The 21,838-nt window shown below is 37.6% G+C and overlaps 1 protein-coding gene across 1 annotated transcript in view; it reads left to right on the top strand.

Annotated features, from left to right (window-relative positions):
- Positions 1-20,063, top strand: part of AHR (aryl hydrocarbon receptor) — a 71,645-nt gene extending 51,582 nt beyond the window's left edge. The window contains exons 6-11 of the mRNA XM_054191576.1: positions 2,102-2,232; positions 3,124-3,326; positions 5,029-5,138; positions 6,623-6,764; positions 7,578-8,841; positions 12,845-20,063. Of these exons, the coding sequence (XP_054047551.1) occupies positions 2,102-2,232; positions 3,124-3,326; positions 5,029-5,138; positions 6,623-6,764; positions 7,578-8,841; positions 12,845-13,000 (2,006 nt within the window). The 3' untranslated portion in view covers positions 13,001-20,063. The remainder of the gene's footprint in view (positions 1-2,101; positions 2,233-3,123; positions 3,327-5,028; positions 5,139-6,622; positions 6,765-7,577; positions 8,842-12,844) is intronic.
- Positions 20,064-21,838: the final 1,775 nt, after the last annotated feature.

Raw genomic sequence — 21,838 nt, 5'->3', positions numbered from 1 at the left:
GGCAATGGAAAAGGAACAGAAATACTGGGATTGCTTGGGGCGGGGGGGTGGTGGTGGCGTAAAAAAAGAAGTGTTTTAGTGGTTTCCTTGGTGCTGATACTCATGAATGTTGATATATGCGGTGTATTAACCATTTTGAGCAGAGATTCTCAAGGATGTTAGAGTTGGCATTTTCGAAAGGTGAGTTGGGATTTGCAAGCTGTTTCTTTGATGTCCTTTTGTTATACTCATTGCTTCTTCAGAGAGCTTCTAGCCCTTTTCAGCGCCTTGTGGAGAAGCAGTGCCTCAGAAGTGTTGAAAATTCTCACCAGCAATTAGGCAATTAAAAAAATAATCTGCAGCAGTAGGAATTAAGTTTGCTTTTGTCTGTTGAGAACCATGTGTGTGGCAATTTATTTTCTAATATCAAAGTTAGGTGGTAACTATCTTGGACTGGAAGAATCTGAGTTTCTCTACCTGTGGGATCAGCTCATAATGGTGGCTTTGGCCAATACATAGTTCTGCGGATGGCTGTAATTTCAGATTATCCCTTTTCATATGCACTATCAGCTACAGCCCTTTTTCTTTTTCTCTATACTTTGAAGTTTGTTCAGCAAAAATTGACCTTGCATGGCAGTTCTTTTAAGGAAAAAAAAGGTATCTCCTGATTTTATCTGAAAAGCTGGATTATTCGGTGTTCTTGTTGGATTTATATGGCCTTGGGTTGCAAGGCCTCTTGGTGAGCCTGCAGCAACCTCATTTGACTCCAGTTCAGTCACTTGAATTAATAGGAGATTAATTTGAACTGGCTTTTGGTCTTGATTTGTTTTCCATTGGCTTTGATTTGCCATTGTAAAAACCACCTAGCCTATCTGTGAGTTTTTCCATCTGTCCAAGAGACAGAATTATGTTCCAGAGAACATAATGTGGTATGTGATTAAGTGACTTGCTCTCCCTGACTTCATCTCCAAGTCTGGAAGGTCAATATGGGTTCTTTCTTAAAAACTGAATTCTTCTTCTGTCTGTCCATGGCAATCCGTTCTCTGAGAGCATATGGACTACTTTTAAAATTACAGTGTTAACACTCTAAAATAGCATTTTACACTGTTTTTTCTTAATTTTCTGCATGTATGAATTCCTAGGGAATGAACAGTTTGTAAATTTTTTTTTTGTATGTATTACAAACGAGATAATTTTGCTAAATTTGCTCTGAGTAGACGTGCTCTGGTATCTCTGTATACGTAGTCTCATGCAGAACATACGTATTCTATCATAAGTTTATAGATTTACCTTCTGTTTTTACTTTATATTCCAAATGTTTAAGTCTGTTTTCTAAATGCCACTTAGCAGCAAATACTTGTCCTGAAATTGCAGAAGAATGTCATGTTATCCTAGTTGTCAATCATGTTTTTGAGTCTTTTTTTTAAAAAAAAAAAACAAAAACAAAAACAAAAAACACCAATCCCACAAACAAAACCCAAATGCTCCAGGTTCCTCTGGAGAGGTAACCACTGTGTTTTCTTGATCAGCATGGCCCAGAAACATTTTCACTATTTAGCAGAGTTTTTTTGCATCCATTAGAGGCAGTACTCACATTGGTTTATTGTGGTGATTCCCTTCTTTTTATTTATTGCTACAGCTTTCACCTGGCTATCTGGAAAGTAACAGTTTCACAATTCGATACCATCTACTGAACTTCGGAATACTCGTTTACTGTGCCTTTTGCAGATCCTGCCATTGCAGAAATGTGGTGTGCTGTCTGCTGAGTACTCTAATTTCTACAACCGATTCAGAACCTGGATTGTTGACAAACATAATGAATAAATTAAAAAACCCAAACAAACAAAAACCCAAACCAAAAGAACAAAAACCACCACTTAAAAAAAAAAATTGCATGCGGTTTTCAAATAGCACAGTGTATAAAACATAATCCCATGAGAAGAACTGATACTTCACCTAGTGTTATAATCAGTGTAGGTTCTGAGGATTTTTCCAGTTTACATTGTTCTTGCTCAGGTCATGACCTAACACTTTGTTTATGAGACGGAAGATGATTTGTTATAGATAGCCTTCGCTAGGTGTTCTTCTAAAAATAATCCTTATAAATAATCCTTTCCTGTAGGAGATAATGGCTTTTCACAGCCAGCAACCTATTATAACCCAGACCAACTTCCTCCAGAGAACTCTTCCTTTATGGAAAGGAATTTCATCTGCAGGTTACGATGCCTCCTGGATAATTCATCTGGGTTCCTGGTAAGTATGGAGTTATGTAAAAACTTCCATACATGCTTGCAAGTTGGCAATCTGCATTATCCTTACAGTATGTACAGCAACTTCCTTTATTTGTTAAGTCTCCATAGATACCTGAGCTGCTTGAACCAGTATGTTTCAGTTAGTGACGCTAAATGTGTCCCCTTTAACACGTTGTTACAACCAGGTGCCAGTTCTCTCATTTCTCATGGCTCAGTTTCCTCGGTGCAATACGAATAAGCATCTGCTTTTGTGAAGTACTGCGTGATTTGCAGATAAAAAAGTATTACAAAGATTATTTTCTGTTAGGTATCTTGAGATGCAATAAGTCATAATAACTAACAAAACCATAGTTTTCCTTTTGCTTGGAAAGGTCTGTGTTTGTTCTTTTTAATACATGGTTTTGCTTGTCAATGCTGTAGATTTTAGAAGAAATATAGGTTTATCACCCTTTAGGTGACTTCTTATGAATAGAATTGTTTATATATGATTTTGCAGTTGTGCATATTTGCATACTTTATAATAATGACTGACAGAAATGCAAGAGAAATAATGTTACGCTAATTGTATGTATGTATAATGCCATGTTCATTAGAATATTAGAAGATACAGTTGGCATTTGCTATTCTATGTTTGTGTTTGTGTTTTTTTTTAAAAAACAACCTTCTCATTAGTTCTTTTTCTAGTGAGTTTATTAATAGATCTCAAAACGATGTGCTCAGGGGTATAACAACAGTATTCTGTACTCGTTTGCTAACTTCTCTGTATGCTGTGTTACAAAGCTTGAATCTGATGAGTCTTAAAGAAATAAATATATGTTTTTACATCGTGACAGAAATATCTTACTCTTAAGTATCTCCAACATATAATGATTACTTTTTTCCTCACCCTAAGGCTATGAATTTTCAAGGACGATTAAAGTTTCTCCATGGACAAAACAAGAAAGGGAAGGATGGTGCTACTTTGTCTCCTCAGCTTGCTCTGTTTGCAGTAGCTACTCCCCTGCAGCCACCATCTATCCTTGAGATACGAACCAAAAACTTCATCTTCAGAACAAAACATAAACTGGATTTCACGCCTACTGGCTGTGATGCAAAGTAGGTCTAAATTATTCTGCATAATACTCTAATAATTTGCTAATGAGATAGGCTTCAAGTGTGTATTTGAAATACAAAGCTGGCTACTGTTTCAGTCAATATTGATGATTGTTTAGGAACTGTTAGGATTTTTCTCTTCAGCCCTGCTGAAAGAGAAAAAAGAGAAATGGGCTTGTCAGAGTGCATTTCCTTGAAAGGGCATATTGCTTTCTGACTCTCAATCATTTATAAAACAAAACAACAACACCCCCACAAAACCACCACAAAAACCGAAACAAAAACCCCAATAGACAGAATACTAATGAATTAGGGAAGAAGAAAAGTTTAATGTTTAAATCTGGTTGAAATTTAGTTTTGGAACGGATAGAACAAGTGTTTCATTTTGGTTTACATGCATATTTTCCCCTTCAGTTCAAATAGATGTAAAATACAATGGAAATATTTACTTTTAAATAGATTAAGTTTTTTTTTTCTTTTTTTTTCCCCCACTATGACTTTTACCCATTCTTTTCCCTATATAAAAACTGGAAACGCTATTCCATTACTAGATCAACATAATGTAACTATGCATCAATATGACAAGAAGCCTAATTAAGATGCTTCTTTATCAAAAGAAAAGCCTTTGGCCTCTTTCCGTCTTGCTCCCCTCCCTCCTATTTTTGACAATAGTGCTTTCAGACTCATTTTCAGTGGAATCTCTCATATGGATTTCCATGCCTATTTATAGGATCATGTAGAGTGAAATTACTTGTTATTCTGTCTACTGATAAAGTAAAATGTTTTTCTTGGGTTCTATGAACTGATATGAGTAAAAGTTAACAAAATGTTAATGCAGGCTTTTCTTTCCTGTGTTTGATTTATTTTTTTCTCATTATGCTTCACTTGAAACCTTCAATTTTTGCCATGTTTTATGCTTTTGCATATATTGTTCCCCATCCCTAATTTTCTCCCCCCCCACCACCATCTTCGGATCTCCATTTCTTTGTTCCAAATCCTGTTTCAGTCACTTTGACTGTTTCTATCCTGTATCTCATAGTGCTCACACAAATGCTGTTAAAATTCTTCATCTCCCTGACCTCTAGTTAAGTACTCTAATGTTATCTGTGGAGGTCAAACATGACTCTATTGACAGTACTCCTCTGAGGTGTATCTTAGAAAGCTTAAATGCAAATTGAAGGGGACCCCAGACACTCAATAGCAAAAGGGATGTAGTTCTGAGGAATGCCCTGTTTTTAAGCTACTAAAAATACTAATTTAGGCAAGAAGTTCTAGATAACTAAAGTTGAGACCCTACTTAATTCTACATGCGAGCACTTACAGGTATATGCTGTGAAACAGGGTGAGGCAAACAGCATCTTTCTTTGCAACAAATGGGAGCTGCCTGCTAGAAGTAAATAATTTCAAAAGTATGGAAATTATAGTCCAGCTGAACTGTAGACATACTCCTCTTTTTTTAATGATCTAATAATTTTGTGAACCCATTACTAGTCACTGAAGGCAACTTGAGGGACTAGTAAAAATTTTATGATTTGTTGACTGTATTTTTTATTAGAACTGTCGTGCTTCTGCATACAATTGATATTGCAAGAAAGTGCAGTTAGCATTTACGTCTGAAATGTTCTAGCCATAATTAACTCGCTTGGCATTTGTTCTGTGAGTTGGTTCATCAGCAGTGTTGCAATTTTTTGTTTTTACTTTCCAGAGGAAAGATTGTCTTGGGATACACCGAAGCAGAGCTGTGTATGAGAGGAACAGGATACCAGTTTGTTCACGCAGCTGATATGCTTTATTGTGCTGAAAATCATGTCCGAAGTAAGCTTCATTCCCTAATAAAGGCTGAAAAATCAAAGCATGGATTATATTCATACTGAAAAAGTACTATGAAGTACTCTTTTAAAAAAAAAAAAAAAGTGGTCTTTAACAAAATGCTATTCATTTCATGTGATCTTTCCCTCCCTATAAAACGTTACACTGGATGAAGAAATATTTAATATTCCTGTCTAGACCCTTTTAGGTTCTATATTCCAGTTTCTGTCACGTCTTGCTCTTCTTGCTTCCTTCTCTGCTCAAACCAACTTCTGCTATTTCTACAACTTCCATTGGGCAAAGGGACTGTTTCAAAGATAGCTTTCCTGTTAGGAAGTTAAATAAAGAATTTCATTTTTATATCAATGTAAGATTTTTAACAGAAATTAATCTCTGATTTAGCATGCCAGTGTCCTGTAGGTTTGTGGTTTTCATTCTCTGCAGCTTGATTTGGTTTAAGTAACTACTTAAGGAGAGAAGTATAATGTTTTAAGCTAAGGAAATAAGTATCCGCTATCTGATATATAACTATTTAGTGGACTTCTTTCTTTACTTTTTTGTTAGCTGTAACATATTTGTCTTTGGAAGTTACAGAAACATCTTGAGGATATTTTGGTAGTGCTTCATTACTACTGTTTTCTCTTGAAAAACTGTTTTTTCTTTTGTCCCCTTATATACAATTAAGTAACCCCCCTCAGTACGTTAGTTCTCAGCCTGTATTAAGCAGGTTTTCTGTTTCAGGTATAGCTCAGTCACTGTTGCCTATCAGTGGTTTTGTTTGTTTGGTAAGGAATAAGAAAGAAAATATTGCCAGAGTAGAATGGGATTAAATTTTGGGTTGAAGTTTTGGTTTGAAACTGTTTTTTCTCCATTTCTTATGCTAAGATAAGTCTTGTAGCAAAGTTCATTTTTTATTAGTATTCTTAAACTTTCCTAGTATTTTTGTATTTAGTTTTTATGTCTAGAAATGCAGCTTTTTCAGCCATGTACCACAAAAATGTAGTATGTTCATCAAGCATTGCTAGTGAAGTGATAGTGGGAGTGAAAATAATGAAGTACCTCTGCATTAACTAGTCAAAATGTGAAAGAATTGGATTCAGAGCTAATGTGTTTTTTCTGATTTCTTAAGTAAAAGTCACTTTTCAGATGTAAAAGACACTTAGGCTTTTGTTATTTACGTGTTCTAGTGTTTCTTAATTTCTGTTATTGCAGAAATAATGGATGAAGCTCCATATAGGATGTTGCCAATCTGTAGCGGATACAATTGCTTGCAGTTTTGGCTTTTATTTTACCAGAAAATTAAAGCAGACATCTTGAAGGAATCGATCCTCCTGTTTCACTAGGAATACATTAGTGCCACGTAGAAATGAGTGATTGAGAACATGAGATTTGTAAAATTGCTGTACAAATGGGATTATTTTCATGACATGCCAGATTTTCCTATTTTTGTTCACTGGACAGTAAACACTATGCTCACTCTTTAACTCTAGTGATGAAGACAGGTGAGAGTGGAATGACTGTATTTAGGCTTCTAACCAAAGAAAATCGATGGGCCTGGGTACAGGCAAACGCACGTCTTGTCTACAAAAATGGAAGACCGGATTACATCATTGCCACGCAAAGACCTCTTACGTAAGGCATCATCACATAAAGCAGTATACTTCAAAAACTGGAAATTTTTGAGCTTGTTTATATTCAGAAAGAAATTCTTTATTTTTAAATAAACCCCCTTTAGATCCTGAACTCCAAAAAGAAAAGCTCTTTCAATTATTGAACAAACATTGAAAAGAATTCTGGTCTTTGGGTACTTATGTGTCATAGTCGTTTATGTGCAAATCTTTAGACATTTTTATCTCATGTAAAGAATAAGAGCAGTGCTACTAGCACCAAGTTATTCTATCCAACCTATTTTTAATTCAGTATCCTCGTCAGCAAAAATTAAGAAATCCAACTGCAGTTGTGTAAAAGAAACAACAGATAACATAAAGAAATTAGGTCGTTATGGTGCTGAACTAAATTCTACATAATATGGAATTCAGCATTGTTATACAGGTTTTTGCTAAGGAGTCTGTAAAATGGAGAAAAAGAGATACTTCAGTACTGAAGTATTCGTTTACTTGCTATGCCAAGAAAAACATAACGCATGGAACAAAGCCTACTTATTTTCATTTCAGCTCATAAGGCACAGAAAACGGTGTATGCTATCTAGATTTAATTACAAATGTAATATGTAAAGGTGGTATTACAGTCATAAGCTCCTTATTTCATAATCTGCCTCTTGGTTTAACTCAACCAAGTTGAGCTGGAATAGCTGGGAATTTGAAAAATGCCTGCAAATAGAATAGTTCATTTTTTAAATATTAATTCCAGGGGACAAAAAGATTACAGTAACTGTTTAGTACTGCAGGATTATGCTATATATATATATATATGATTTATTTTCAGAGATGAAGAAGGGGCAGAACATCTACGAAAGCGTAACATGAAGCTGCCCTTCATGTTTGCCACTGGTGAGGCTGTGTTGTATGAGGTATCTTTCCCTATGTCGAGCCTTATGGATCCCTCTCAGCTGAAGAATAAAAGCACGACGGGAAAAGGCACCAAAGCAGCGCTGCACAATGATTCTGTGGATCCAAACTCCCTCCTAGGTGCCATGTTAAGGCAGGATGAGTCTGTGTATCTCTGTCCTCCAGCATCACATAAACTTTCCTTTGAGCGGAACTTCTTTGCAGACAGCAGGGATGAACTGGGGGGTGGTGTTAGCAGTGGCTGGACGGATAATTTCCTGCCTGCTGGAAATCACAGCGTTCTCAAACGGGAGCTTATGGAGTGTTCCCAGGACAGTACTGTTCCGCTTCCTGAAGACAGTGCAGCACTCTTTCAAGACAACAAAACCAGTGATTTGTACAGCATCATGAAAAACCTGGGTATTGACTTTGAAGATCTCAAGTGTATTCAGCAGGATGAGGAGTTTTTTAAAACTGAGTTATCTGGTGTGGATGATATTGGGGACATTGACATAACTGATGAAATCCTGACTTATGTTCAGGATTCTTTAAGTAAGTCTGACTTCTTATATTCAGGCTGTAACCAGCAGCAGCCCCTGGTCCAGAATGAAGGTTGCTTGGTACAGCAGGAGTTAGATCCACATCAACTTCATCAGCACCAGAAACAGCTCGTGGAGCAGCAACAGCAGCAGCAGCAGCAGCTCTGTCAAAAGATGAAACATATGCAAGTCAATGGGCTGTTCACAAATTGGAGCTCTGGCACCAGCATGCCTCTTGGCTGCTCGCAGCAGCAGCCCCAGCAATACGCGTTCCCTGGCGTGCACGCCACTGCACCCGAGTTCTACAAATCAGAAGTAAACACTTCCCCTTATGCGTGCAGGCAAGAGTTTATTCCTTACAAGCAACACACAGGGGTGGTGCCACAGCTTTCTAATTTTGCTCCAATGGATTTCCCTGTAGCAGGTTTTGACAGATCGACCTATTCTGCTTCTTCCAACTTGGAGGATTTTCTCAGTTGTTTGCAGCAAGTCCCTGAAAGTCATGAGTGTGGGATAAACTCCGAGTCGGTTATGCTAACTCCTCAAACATGCTATGCAGGCGCTGTGTCTATGTACCAGTGCACGCAAGAAGCACAGCCCAGCTGTGTGGATCAAATGCAATACGATCCTATGACGTCAAGTCAACAAACGCTGTTGAACAAGGTAAAGTGAACGGCGTTGCTATATTGCTTGCATTTTGAATTGTGTTTTTATTGTTTTGGGTGGCTACCAGGATGCAGAGTTTGTCATAATTGAACCACTGAGTCTGAAACTGATGGGTTAGCAATGTGTGAATGTCCTTGTTTTTATTTGGTCATTAGATTGAAGAGAGCTGCATTTGGTCAAGTTTTTATGTACACCTATCCACATCCTGGTAACTCTCTTTGGCAGTATTAAAGGAAGAGTTGAGTGAAGTCTGCTGTACCTACGAGTAATTTCCCCAGTAGGAGCAAAGGAAAAACAGAATGGTCAAAAGCTTGGAATTTGCTTTATATACCTTTTTTTAGAGGAGTGGTATGATGGCAGTCTGGCACATTGTTTTTCATGACATTTTTTGTAAGGATCCAGAAAAATATCTTGTTTTTAAAATGTAAGTGTTCTCTAGCTACTCAGATTCTTTGATGATTTTAGGATTGCTTACAGTATCAGATGATAATATCACATAAATAGCATGAAATATTGTGAACTATTGCATTTCTATACACGATGATACTGCAAAATATGTTCATATATTGCCATAAGTGACAGTCAGCTTGAGGATTCTCTGCTGAAGACAAAAGAGCAGGAAAAAATTATGTTCACAATAGATAAGTTGGACCTTTTTCACACTGTGCTAAGGAGAATGCAAAATAAACTGTAGAAGAGAGCAGCCTGGCTGTAGCAGAGGCTACAGTTTTAAACGCAGTTCTTCATAGATAAAATTAACTTAGAAATAAAAAAATTCAATTACTAAGGTGGTTCCTGATTCTTAATAACCTGTGTTGAAGTACTTTAAATTGTACCTTTTATTTCTGTTAATGCTGCTCAAATACAGAGCCACAATTCATTTTTACTTTTTTTTAACCTCAAGGAGTTAATGTTCTAAAGTACTGATCCTACAAATGCTTATGCACATGCATAAGCATTTATAGAATTAAAGTATTAGCTGGCATTTAACATACACAAGACAGAGGTGAAGAATGCGAGTAGAATATACCCAGTTTTTTGGTATGCTTCATGCAAGTACAAAACATATCCTTTTAAAAACTGCTTCACTAATGGGAAAAAATATAATTGCAGAACTGCAGAAATTTAGCTAAAATATAGGACGGTTCAGCAAGATGAATAGCTTCTGCCTGAGTGCCCAAGGGCTGAAATGGCATGAAGAGACTTTGACAATGCAGTGCGCGAGCTTGCACAGTGCTTGACTGTATGTTGCCTGGCTGTGGTCAGTGTATTAGTCCTTCGTGGTGCTTGATAATAGGGTTTCAGGGTCATCCGAGTTCGCCCCTATAATAGTATAGAATTGCTCTTTTCACAAAAGCTCTCGTGGTGTGGTGCATCAGTTTTGAACTGTCAGCACATAAGCAATTCCTTTTCTTTCTTTTTAATGGTTGGTTTCGAATACATTTATTTTGTAGTTTATTTTGTTGTTATGCTGCCTTAATTGTGTTTGTTACGCCCCCTCTTTGTTATTTTCTAGCTTACTTTTTCTTCTCATCTATCTGTAAAAAGTTGAGTGACTAATGACTAAGACAGCATTTCTGAATGCAATAAATGAATACGTCTATTACTTCGTATTTACTAGAATGCTGTGCTGCAACTGCAATAACAATATTGCCTTTAGCTTGTTTGTCCTTAAAAAAAATGAACAAAGGCCACTTTGTGAAAAGTTATTGTTACTGAAGTTGTTCAGGGGCAAATTCAGCCCCTCTTGCAATGGTATACCTGCGCTGCATTGCAAAGCAGAAGCCCAGTGCAGAACTGATGTTCGTTACCCTTGTGCGTGTTGGCTCCTGTTTACCTCTGAAGAGAACTGCTGAACATTTGTCCAAATGAGCTTAAAAGCGGAGCACCCTTCGTGATGAGATAAGGAAGGATGATTCCCCCAACCCCTTTTGTAAAAGAGCGATCGTAGATAGCTGATAGCTCTCCCCAAGTCCTTGGGGGTTGAAAACTTAATGTATGCCAACTGGGTGCAGTGGGGGCTGGCAAGAGACTGCTTGTTCCTAAACCATATAGCATTAACTTTTGCAGGCCATACTGCTATATACTGTTCACATGGAAAAAAACCAACATCTCTTGTATCACAGTGCACCCAGTTTTGGCCTCTAGTCACATCTGCCGATTAATATTTTTATAGTTTGAGGGCAAAGTAAGGCTCTGTGTAAACCAAAGTTGTTATGTTGAGAAATGTTTTAATGCAGAAATGGGGGGTTTTTTAACTGAGAAATGTCATTGATCCAGAGAAAGATAACCCTATATTTATATATGCTTATATGACAGAGATTGTATTTAGTCTTGTTATCAGAGTTAAGAACTTGAAAATATGTGAACCAATTGGAACTAGTAAATCAGAAGTATGGCTGCTGCACTTGTAGTAATTTTGTAAAATATCACCTGTGCCAAAGCCATGACAGCAAATAATATACATTTCTTTATTGTAAATAGAGAGAACATAGGACTGCTTATGGTAATAAACGTAAGGTTCGATTGTTATGGCTGATTGGTAACTTTAGTAAGGATGCGACTAAGCAGATAGGATCCTACTGTCTGAGCCTACGTTCACACAGCCAAACCAAAGTAGGGCAGTCTTTGTGGCTGGATTTAGCGCACACACGTCCTTATCAGTGGTTGGAGTCTGGAGAGAGGACAGACGTTGGTACACAAGCCATGATTGCTATCCTTTCCGCAGCCTTCTAACTCCCATCGATTTCTACATGAAAAGACTAGGGGATTAGAAAGCCAGAAGGGTCTATTGTCATCTGCCTTGACCTTCTGCCTAACTTGTAATTGCAGTAGCATCGCAGCCAATGTAGTCTAAAAACACTTTCAGTGATGGAGAAGGGCAGAAAGGCCTTAAATAATTTGATTGCTTGTTTAAGGTCGGTATTCCTTTATTAAACAGGAGAAAACTTGCTAATTACTAGATTGTGTTGAGAACTTTCATAGAAATTTTAATGAGTGTACTCATCTTGTTAATGAAGAATATTGAAATAATCTGCTTCTGTCAGAAGTAATCCTAGTTTATGTTATTGTAGCTGTTTTTAAAAGCATGACAACTTTGATTAAAAACATAACTCACATGGCTGTAGTCTTGTTGCTAAAAACTTAGAAGAACTGTGCACAGTTGTTCAAATTTCAGTGTTTGCATAGCAGGAAAAAAAAGTTTCCAAAACGCAGCATATTTTGATAGATGAATAAATGAATGTATAATATATGTTTTTAAGGACAAAGCTTGAATGAATGAGTACTTATGACATAAGCTACTTCTGAAGAGATGATGGAAATGTTTAAAATATTTTGTTGTATTTTCTTTGCATGACTGAATGGAGTATTTTGTAGGTAAAGTGACTTTTCCATAGGATGACAGGAAGCATTACATCAGATGATTAAAATAATCCTATGAACAATTATGTCAAGGCTGATGAAAGCCGTTCATTGCTCTTACTTGGCATTGTCAATACGAAGACTGTTTGTCAAAAAAGCCTACCCTCCGACAGCTCAGCCTGTGGACTGAACGCAGTACGCTTCAGCTTATGAATAGGACGTGCACGTGCACTCCTGGAAGAGCTGTAAAGTCTGGATCCCATTGCAGACATGAAAATATGTAAATGGGTTGCAAAAAAAAGTAACAGCTGGATGTGGAAATTAGCAGTGTGCAGTCAGACTGTACTTTCTACAAATGGAAACTATATTACGCTTTAGATAATAGCGGTTTCCTTATTTAGCCAGAAGTAGGGTTCCCATTGACTTCAACACGGGTAAGTTACCATGATGATTCAGAGGCTGTGTTTAATGGAAATAAACTTCTCATCATTCATCATCAAAAAAAAAAAAGGTTTTAAAACTATTCATTATATTTTAAGTGTTTTCATCCAATCTGTGTCTTTAGGAAGATTTTTAAAAACTTATAAATAAATCAGTTTCCCATACTAACTATTTATATTGTCTTTTTTCCTGCCAGTTCCAAAACGGTTTCAATGGAGGAAATGTAAATGAAGCATATCCCTCTCAGTTAGATGTGATCAGTAATGCACAGACTGCCACACATCTTCAGCCTCTTCATCATCCGACAGAACCCAGATCCTTCTCAGATTTGGCATCTAGTGGATTTATGTGATTCAGATCTAGAGCTCCATCTGTGATTTTGTCTGGGTGTCAGGCTGCTCTGAGAAAAAGCTTGCTAAGTTTATCTTTGAGCATCAGACTTTAACAGCTAAATTACATTTTGAGAATATGAGGTTGGTTGCACTATGTACTGGTGGATATGTAATCCAAGACCTGGCTTTTTAAAGTGACAGGTGGAATTAAAACTTCTGACTAAAAGTATGCACGTGCTGTTTTCCATCAGATTGACTGTGTCGTTGCAGTATGGATTACATATGTACTACAGACTATGTCATGCTCTACAACATAAGATAAGGCAAATGGTTTTGTTGTTTAGGAAAATAATTGGGCACTTTAGAAGTAGCATCAATGGCACAAGGAAGATGATTTCACACGTGGATTATTCCAGACTTTATTTTTTAAAAACTGTTAAAAAGCTCTAAATTCATGAGAATCAAAAGCACTTAATTTTAATGCATACTAAGCTCTTTGATCACTTATTTTATATTTAAATCCTTTTGTTTTAAGTCTCCATTTCTAGCACTTTAATAGAAGGCTTAATACGAGGATATGATATGCAACTTCAGGTTTTCTATGAAACAGACCCCTTGCGTTCCTCCTTTTCTTGTTAACCTTAAGTGCCTCACAGTTTAGCTACCTTGTTTCTGATGGGAGCTTATTTTAGCAAAACTCACTATAAATGTCATCCATATTATGTGAATTTTATCTAACGTCTGCATTGCTACTGGCTGTATCTTCTTTTTTTTCCCCCCTAAAGATAATTTGTTTAGAGACTGACTTAATTCTTTATCTGTGGATTTGTTACGTTATTATCAGGAGTTATTAATGTTCTGAATTTAGTTCAGCTAAATTTAGTTCAGTTTTGGTTTATTCTCTACTGCTTTTCTGCTTTCTTCAGGTAATACAGGGTATATTAAAAAAGCAGATTTTGCTGAGGGGGAGGAGCAGATCCTCAGGATTAGATTTAGATTATTAATGCTGAAAAACATGTGCCTTATCTTGTGTTAAAATGCTCATAATGTTCTTTAGAAATAATACAAGGCTGCTCTATGCAAATACTTTCATTAAAACGGATATTGAAAAGGATTGCGTTTTAAATAAGGGGGAAAGGAGTCTCAATAGCGATTGGTATTGACGTTTACTTTGACTGCAGTTTCCAATGTTCGTAGTGGGGAAAGGGTCAGTTTTGGTTTAAACTTTATCCCTAGCAAATTGCACTGGAAAGTACAGAGAGGTTATTCTTTTTATGTATGTTGATCCATTTGAAAAGCTTTGTGCAGAATATGAAATTGGGAAATGAAAAAAGTCATTAGAGACATTCTCCTTGCAATAGGTTTTATTTTCAGGAAAAAAAAAACCCACATCCTTGAAAACATCCTGGGGTTTCGTTTGGTTTTATCTGAGAGGATTGCTGGAATTGCAGACACCAATGTTTGGTGCAAAATAATAATCTACGTGAAAAATACACAAATGTGTATATGTTCAAAGTATTTCATACTCTTGTGTGTTGTATAGTTCATATATAATAAAATGTCTTTGTAAAATATTTTAAACCAGTTAATTTTAAAGTGTTACATCATCATATGTTAAGAACAGTTTTATTACATTTGTTATATATAATATAAAATGGCAGTTTAGCCAGTTTGTTTAAAACAGGCAAAAGTAAATTGGCTCCCTCCAGACGGTTGTTAATATTGTTTAATACAAGGACAATCACTTAAAATTGGAATCCTTTCATAGCCGAAACACGGTTTCTTTGAAGAGGAGCGTATTTTCTTCCATTCTGTGTGATATAATATGGTAGGCCAAACTCCCAATTAATTTACAACTTTTCAGATGAGTAACTTCAGCAGTTCTTTAACGTGAAATTACCATATACGAAAGGGACATTAAGGAAACAATTAGTATTCAGGAAAATAAAGGTTGCTTTTCTTTTTTTAACATTTCAGATTTTGTTTTCAGCACAAGACAGCAGTAACAGATTTAATTAATATCATGAGAATTAATTTGCGATTCTGTCATTTTTTTTATCGAAGGTCTTGTTTTAACCCAATATCTGAAATGTCTTCCATATCTAGCCGAGTGTATCATGTTTGCATCTGAACTTGAAAATTAGAAAAACGCTATAAACCTGGAAGGTTCAAAGGGATAATGTACGTTTTACATCTTACAAACCAGTATATATCCTGTTTATGTATTTAGTTAAACCAAATACACGTCGTCTTATCACTAAGTGCCAAGGATGCAGTACCACAACTGTGCTGCCCTACTTACTGTAAACAAATTAGTTGTTTATATGCATATCAGCGTATTTTGTGCATTATCTTATGCGTACAACATTGACTGTATTAGCGCACTCTTGATCTGCACCAAACTGTACCTACAGTGCACAGATGTTTCTAAATTCAATCTCTGTTAGCCCTTCAGGTCTGTTATAAGTAAGATTATAACCCAGTATTCGTCAGTATTACTATCCATTTTTGTACAAGTTTTCTTAGCTTGTTTTTCTTTCCAGTTCTTCTCTCTCCTTTGCTATGCCTGCACATACCATGCAGTACACTTCTTGCATTAAGGTATGGTTTTGTAGCGCTCTCGCTCATCTCCAGTAAAGTTTGTAAGACGTAATATATGGTAATAAAATAATCACTTGAATGTAGCTGAAATGTATGTTCTTTTACTGCAAAACAGTTTGATGTCAGCAGTATTCAAAAAGACAGTATCATGCAGTTCCTAATATCTTTTGAGAGCTCATCTAATAGTTTACAGAACTATTGTTATTTACGTCACTGTGGACTTTGCACTTCTCTGAGTATTAGATGCAAATGCAATGTATATAATTTAGAGTGGTGAACAAATGTGTATTTGTCTACGGAATTAGTATTTTATACTTGCATGAAAATGAGTTTATAAATAAACTTTGTAAATAGTAAGCCACAATTAGCAGTTGAAAGGCTCCTATATTCATTGCTTAGTGACAGTAAATTCACAGTTGAACAGTACCGAGGCAGGAATAGATTTCTGCATAGATTCTGCTAAAAATAAGCATATTTTCTTTTCAGATTTGTAGATGGCCATTGGTATCCCATCTACTGTTTATTGCCATTTCACAAATGGTGGATTTAAGTTAAGAAAACAATTCTTTTAGTTTATTTGTAATTACTGATACTACTGTTTTCCATGCACTGTATTGGCTTTGCATGGTGATCTTTTAAAATCAGTTGTAATGCTGAACCAAATGTTGCACCGTAATCCCCTATGCAGTTTACCAAACTTAGAATAGTTCTTTGGTTTAGTGATGTGATGGGCGAGACTTTAATTGGCTTCAACTACGCTATTCTCTTGTAATGTATTAAGACACATGTCTTATCCAGAATCAGTACTAGGCTGTGAGCTTTGTATGTAGGTCCTCTTGTTTACTCTTCTTGCATACCACAAAAAGATAAGCTAAGTTACAAGAGTAATTCAACAAGGCTGCAAATCTATTAAGTAACATCTGGAAATAATCAGGCAATAATATAAGCAACACGGGCCATCGTTTTTTTGTACTCTGTCACATTTGTTAAAAGGATACCTTCAGGCCATGTATCAACCTGTTTCCTGAAGTGTAAGACCTCACTATGCAGTTTTGTTTGAAGGAGGGAGATACTTTCTCCTGGACTAAGCCATTTTCTTTGTGACGTATGGAATTTCACTTCTATTTCTAATTTAACATGAAAGTTAACCATGGTGGTACCTAACCTGCAGTAGGCCACTGCATCGTGAGCTCAGGCAGTTTGTTGATGGAAGTCGTCATCTTACTCAAGGCTCTGGCAGAGGGAGGCTTTCTCAAATAGCTCTTTTGGAGATGCGCTTTCCTAGTGAGGAACCACATTTCCCACTCACACACTTAAACTGGAGAGCTGTTTTATTCTCAGGTGATTTTGTTCACCTGAGAACTGGCTTATTAATTTAGGTTAAAGTTACTATCTAGAATAAGAGGCTGATTCTACTTTTAGTATTTTGATTCTGTCCATTGATTAAGTTGACAACTTATCTTCCTGCCCTCTTCCCTCTCTGCCCAGGCATCCTTCCCTGCAGGCTGTCACTTCTAGTGCTAAATAAGTAACACTAGATCAAACCAGCTTCAGGCAGCCAGAATACAAGTTGGCATCTAAAACTAGTAATGAAATTCCACCCTTTGTGTATACTCTGCATAATCTGAATATTTAATGATTTCTAGCATGGGCCACTGTCGCTGTTCCCCCTTTCATTTCTGTTACCTCCAGCGAGCAATATTTACTCTGACTGCTTACCAGGGACTCTGAGACAGCTCGTCAAAAAAACATCCATTCTTTCTCAGGCAAATTTGAGTGCATTGATTTTTGTGGTGAACCTACATTTTTATAAGTCCTCTCACCTCTTGAAGCTGATCCTTCTGACAAGTAGAGAAGGACCATAATTGTAAGGCATCAGCAGCTAAGTGCAAGATTTTCAGTGATTCCACCAAAGATGGGAAATTGAAGATGTGATGAGTCTGTGGGATAATGAGGTTTCTTCTTTTATACCTAACCTTTCTAGTCAAGTTTCCAGCAGGGAATGTTATTAGCATTAAACAAATCTATATACAATTTAATTTTCAAAGTAGCCAGTCGTTGAGAAAGGGAGAAGCTCTCAACGTTAGTGTTACTGTGGCTTTTATAATTTATGCTGAAGCCAACAGGATCTTAACTTCTCTTGAATCCAGCCTGGCTGCAAATAAAAGTATAAGCAATATTCAGAAAGTAATAACTTCAACAGATTTTTTTTTTATATACTGTTTTGAAGGTTGTGTGTGATCATCACTGTGTGGATGTCTAAAATCCATACAAATAAATTTGAGGAGTTTCATTATAAAAAAAAAAAAAAAAATCATAAATACAGAAGATGAAGCCAGAGGGATGTTGGGACTAATTGCAATCCTTCATACTGCATAATAATATTCAATGTTACAATCCCTCCTGTATTTACAGAATGACAAAGGAAATGAGAAAAAAAAATTATCAATTTTCCCCCTTTTTACTGACTATGGACACAAAGACTTCCCTCAACATGGAATAGTGGGCATCTGTTGGTACGTGGTATGAGCCAGAGGAATTTGGCTCCTTGTTAATAAAAGTAAGACCTAAGTTAGAAGAAACGATTGAATTTACTTTGTGACACCAGTCTGAAGTTTTGAGAGGGAAGTGCAGGAAGAGAAAGGGTGGTCTCACCCTTAAGGTACTTGAAAGATGCCTGAGGGTATTTGTATTCTTTTCTGCTCTCTGAATCGTCATCCACACTTTTTTAAAGAGCCAAATTTAAACCTTCAGAGTCTTTACTCGGCTGCCAGCTACCTTGATTCTTCCATAACCACTCAGATCCTGGCAACACTGAGCTACTTGGCGACCAAACCCTCGAGAAGTTGTGTAGCAGGTGTTTCCTCCATCTTTGTGGGGCCCAAACCAGTAAGTGGTTTCAGAACATACTGAAAAAATTTGTCCAACAGAAGGCAGCCAGAAAGCCGCCTGTCAAAATGAACTAATGGGCAAGTGAACACTCAAGTTAGCTCCCTCCTCTGCCTTGTTTGGAGTTAGGATGTGAATGAAATCAGGGTCTCTGAAGTGGTTCATAGGACATCCTGAATGAAACAAACTCTCCTATTAAATTGTTCCACTTGGAACAAAGAGTTCATGAATAACTGAGAGCGTAAGGGATACATCCTTTAGTCTAGAAGCTAGGACATGCGCTTAGGACAATTGAGTTCTTCAGTAAGAGGTGCTAAGTGCCCGGGGCAGTCTGTGGCCCAGCAGTTCAGGCACTGATTCTATTCTTCACCAGCATCTTTTTCATTCTCTTGAGGGGAGAACTGTCATCAGTTCTGGACGGAGATTTAAATGTAAAAGACTCAAAACAAAACAAAAAACCAACTTGGCCTGACCTTCATACTTGGTTTGGTTTTACGTCTGCAGTAGATGAAGGATCTCTGTAGCTGAAATATGCTATAGATGGTCTTATGAGAGAGGTTATTCCCTTTGATTTTAGCTGTCCATGCTGCCGTATTTGGTTTTTAAAGCACATATTTTCCAAGTTCTCTTAAACATTATAATCATCATATTATATTATATCATATTCTTATCAGTGTCTCTGAGACCTGTTTCTACAGAAGCTGCAAATTGCTCTTCCCAGTTATAAATGGAACTGTAGAGGAGAATGACTTTCTACAGTAGAGCTTCAAATACAATGCTAAGAGCTGGTCAGGGCTTCCCAGTAGTGCCAAACATTATAAAAAGATAAGAACAGTCTTTTGCTTGCAGAAGTCCCTAAAATTACCGGACAAAATGGTATAGCATGTGTGAGTCCCTGGTGGGCGGTGGTACCATTGCTGTGTAACACGCACATGCACGCACACAGAGCAGCCTGTGATCATGAAGGCACCTGACCATGTGCCAAAGAATGTTTTAATTTCACTGGCACCTAATCAAACCTTGAAAGGCTAATAACAGCCTGTGACACCTCATTCAATATAAAGAAGGACTTGCGTTAAGCTTCAGACCTAGACTTATAATCAGCGCGTAAACTTTTATGTACTTAGCTTTATGGCTCAAGTCTACTTTCAATCCCTCAGTAGTTCTCAATAAAATAAATAAAAAATTCTCAGGCAAAGAAAAGTTTTCTTAACTTAATGCTTCAATTTTAATATTGCTAGGTAAAACAACAATGGCAGGAACCTCAGTCCAAGAATGTTATTGTTAAGCAGCAAAAATATGGAAATGGTCAGTTAAAAGAATGTAGATAAACCTCATTAACACATTTCTAAAGTCATGTTTTTCCCCTCAGATACAGCTGTGTGAAGTCACATTCATCAAGTTGATTCCATTCCCTCCTTGTTTTGCAAACATCTAAACCCAGCATTTAAAATGTTACTTGCTAGAGATGAGAGCAAGACAGATTTTCTGATTCAGCTGTGACTTCAAAACTTGTGGAAGTTCAAAGTGCTTTGAAGTCAGCATGCCAGTTCTCCCTAATGATAAAATTTGGACAACAGTGAAACATGTGGCAAAAGACCCAGATCTGAGTGGATGCACCGCTGGAACATATTTCAGTGCTTTTATTTATTTTTAGAAGTAGGTATTTGTGTATTAATGGATATACTTGCCTACCTACTCTAAAGAGTCATGTAAACCTTGTGTAGAGTCTGCTCCAATAGATGCTAACAGAATAAGACCAGTTTAAGTTTATCATTTAGATGTTATCAATGTTTCTCGTAGCCTATGCTGCTTCCTAATGAAGACAGCTCAGTAGCTTCTGCAGAAAGAGCCAAAGTATAGTATGAATGTCTGTTCAAATCACTTTGGTAGGTTGTTCCCATGTGGCAAAGGCAGACAAGGAGTTTAGATGGGAGTCTGCGTCACAAGAATAGTTGTTTTATGGCTGGAGAAGTTGCTTGTTTCCTCATGGAACAAGGTAGCCAGACTTCTGCCGCGATACTGCGCACAGCTGAAGTTGCTAACGGGACAGGAAAAGGAGGATACGGCTCAGAATTGCTGCCAAGGCTCTTAACCCCTTTACAGATACTGCGGGGAGAACCGTGTTGCTAAGTGCCACTCACACCGCAGAGCCCAAAACTGACTGTAAGCTCCTAGACCAGACTTGTCTGAGACAATTGTGGAGAAACTCGTGACTCCCTTTTATGCAATAGCCTGGTAGTTCTAGTACCATCCTTCTGCCAGGGCTTGACTGGCAGCAGGAAGGACTGCATTCAAATGTAGAGCATCACAACAAACACACCGGGTGAGCTCCCACCCAGGAACTTGGAAGAACCGATCTGAATTACTTAATGCTCAAAATGAGCTGACTTCCCGGCTTGCAAACACAGATCACTTAACAGTTGTTATTTAAGGGGGGTGGGGGGAAAAAATTCCAGCAAGTTGTGTAAACAGGATGATTTATAACACCTAATGCCTAAAGCAAATACCAAACTATTTTTGTGTCTGTTTTGCTCTGATGTGGCAACTGCTGGGTCAACTCATGTCCACTTTGCAATATCCCTTAAGTAGCAGCCCTCAATTGATAAAACCTCTTGGGTAACACAACCCGGTTGGAACAGCTGCTAAGTTGCTGGCGTTGCCTGCTTTTTGTAGCTTCGCCACACTTCTTCGCTACTGTTCTTTGCGACTTCTCACTGCTCTGCCAGCCTCTCTCCTTACCGTGGCGCTTCCGTGACTGGTTCCTGCTGCAGCAACTCAGAGCAGGTAACACTGAAAAAACCACAGATATCTCACCTACATGTCTGTGTGTGTTAACTTCAACAGCTTCTCCTACTTTGCAGCATATGGGGAATTTTTTCATAATAGTCCTTTTTTCACCTTTAGTAGAGAGACTGATTTTTGTTTTCAGGCCTCGGTGGTCAGTCGTACAGCAGAGTTGGAAAGTAGGATACTTGTCTTGGGTCTGTGCCTTGTCATCACCCTTCCTCCTCTGCCCGCCGTGTGCTGGGAACAGAGACCTTGTCCCGGTGCCAGACTCAAGGCAATAGTTCAGCGCGCTCGTTGCCAGTCGCTTCTGAGTCATGTCTTCCCTCAAAGCAGTCTTTCTCAACTTTTTGGCCTGTCAGTCTTCATGCAGCCCTGAGTCAATTCTTCTGCCCAGGAGGAACCCAGCCACTGCCAGCAGTAAGAGGTAGGTAGCAATTCCCTGGCTAAGATAAACATACCCAGCCAGGTATTACAGCCCACTCATGTTCCCTCGTCACTCACAATGTTAGAGGAATAAAACTTCTACATACTTCCTCCACCCGTCACCTCTTTGAAGCCTTCTATAACTTCCTAGTTGT

This window comes from Rissa tridactyla, chromosome 2 (genome assembly GCF_028500815.1).
Source record: "Rissa tridactyla isolate bRisTri1 chromosome 2, bRisTri1.patW.cur.20221130, whole genome shotgun sequence".
NCBI lineage: Eukaryota > Metazoa > Chordata > Aves > Charadriiformes > Laridae > Rissa > Rissa tridactyla.
The sequence above is the reverse complement of the archived record's forward strand: the minus strand, read 5'-3'. Positions and strand labels throughout refer to the sequence as shown.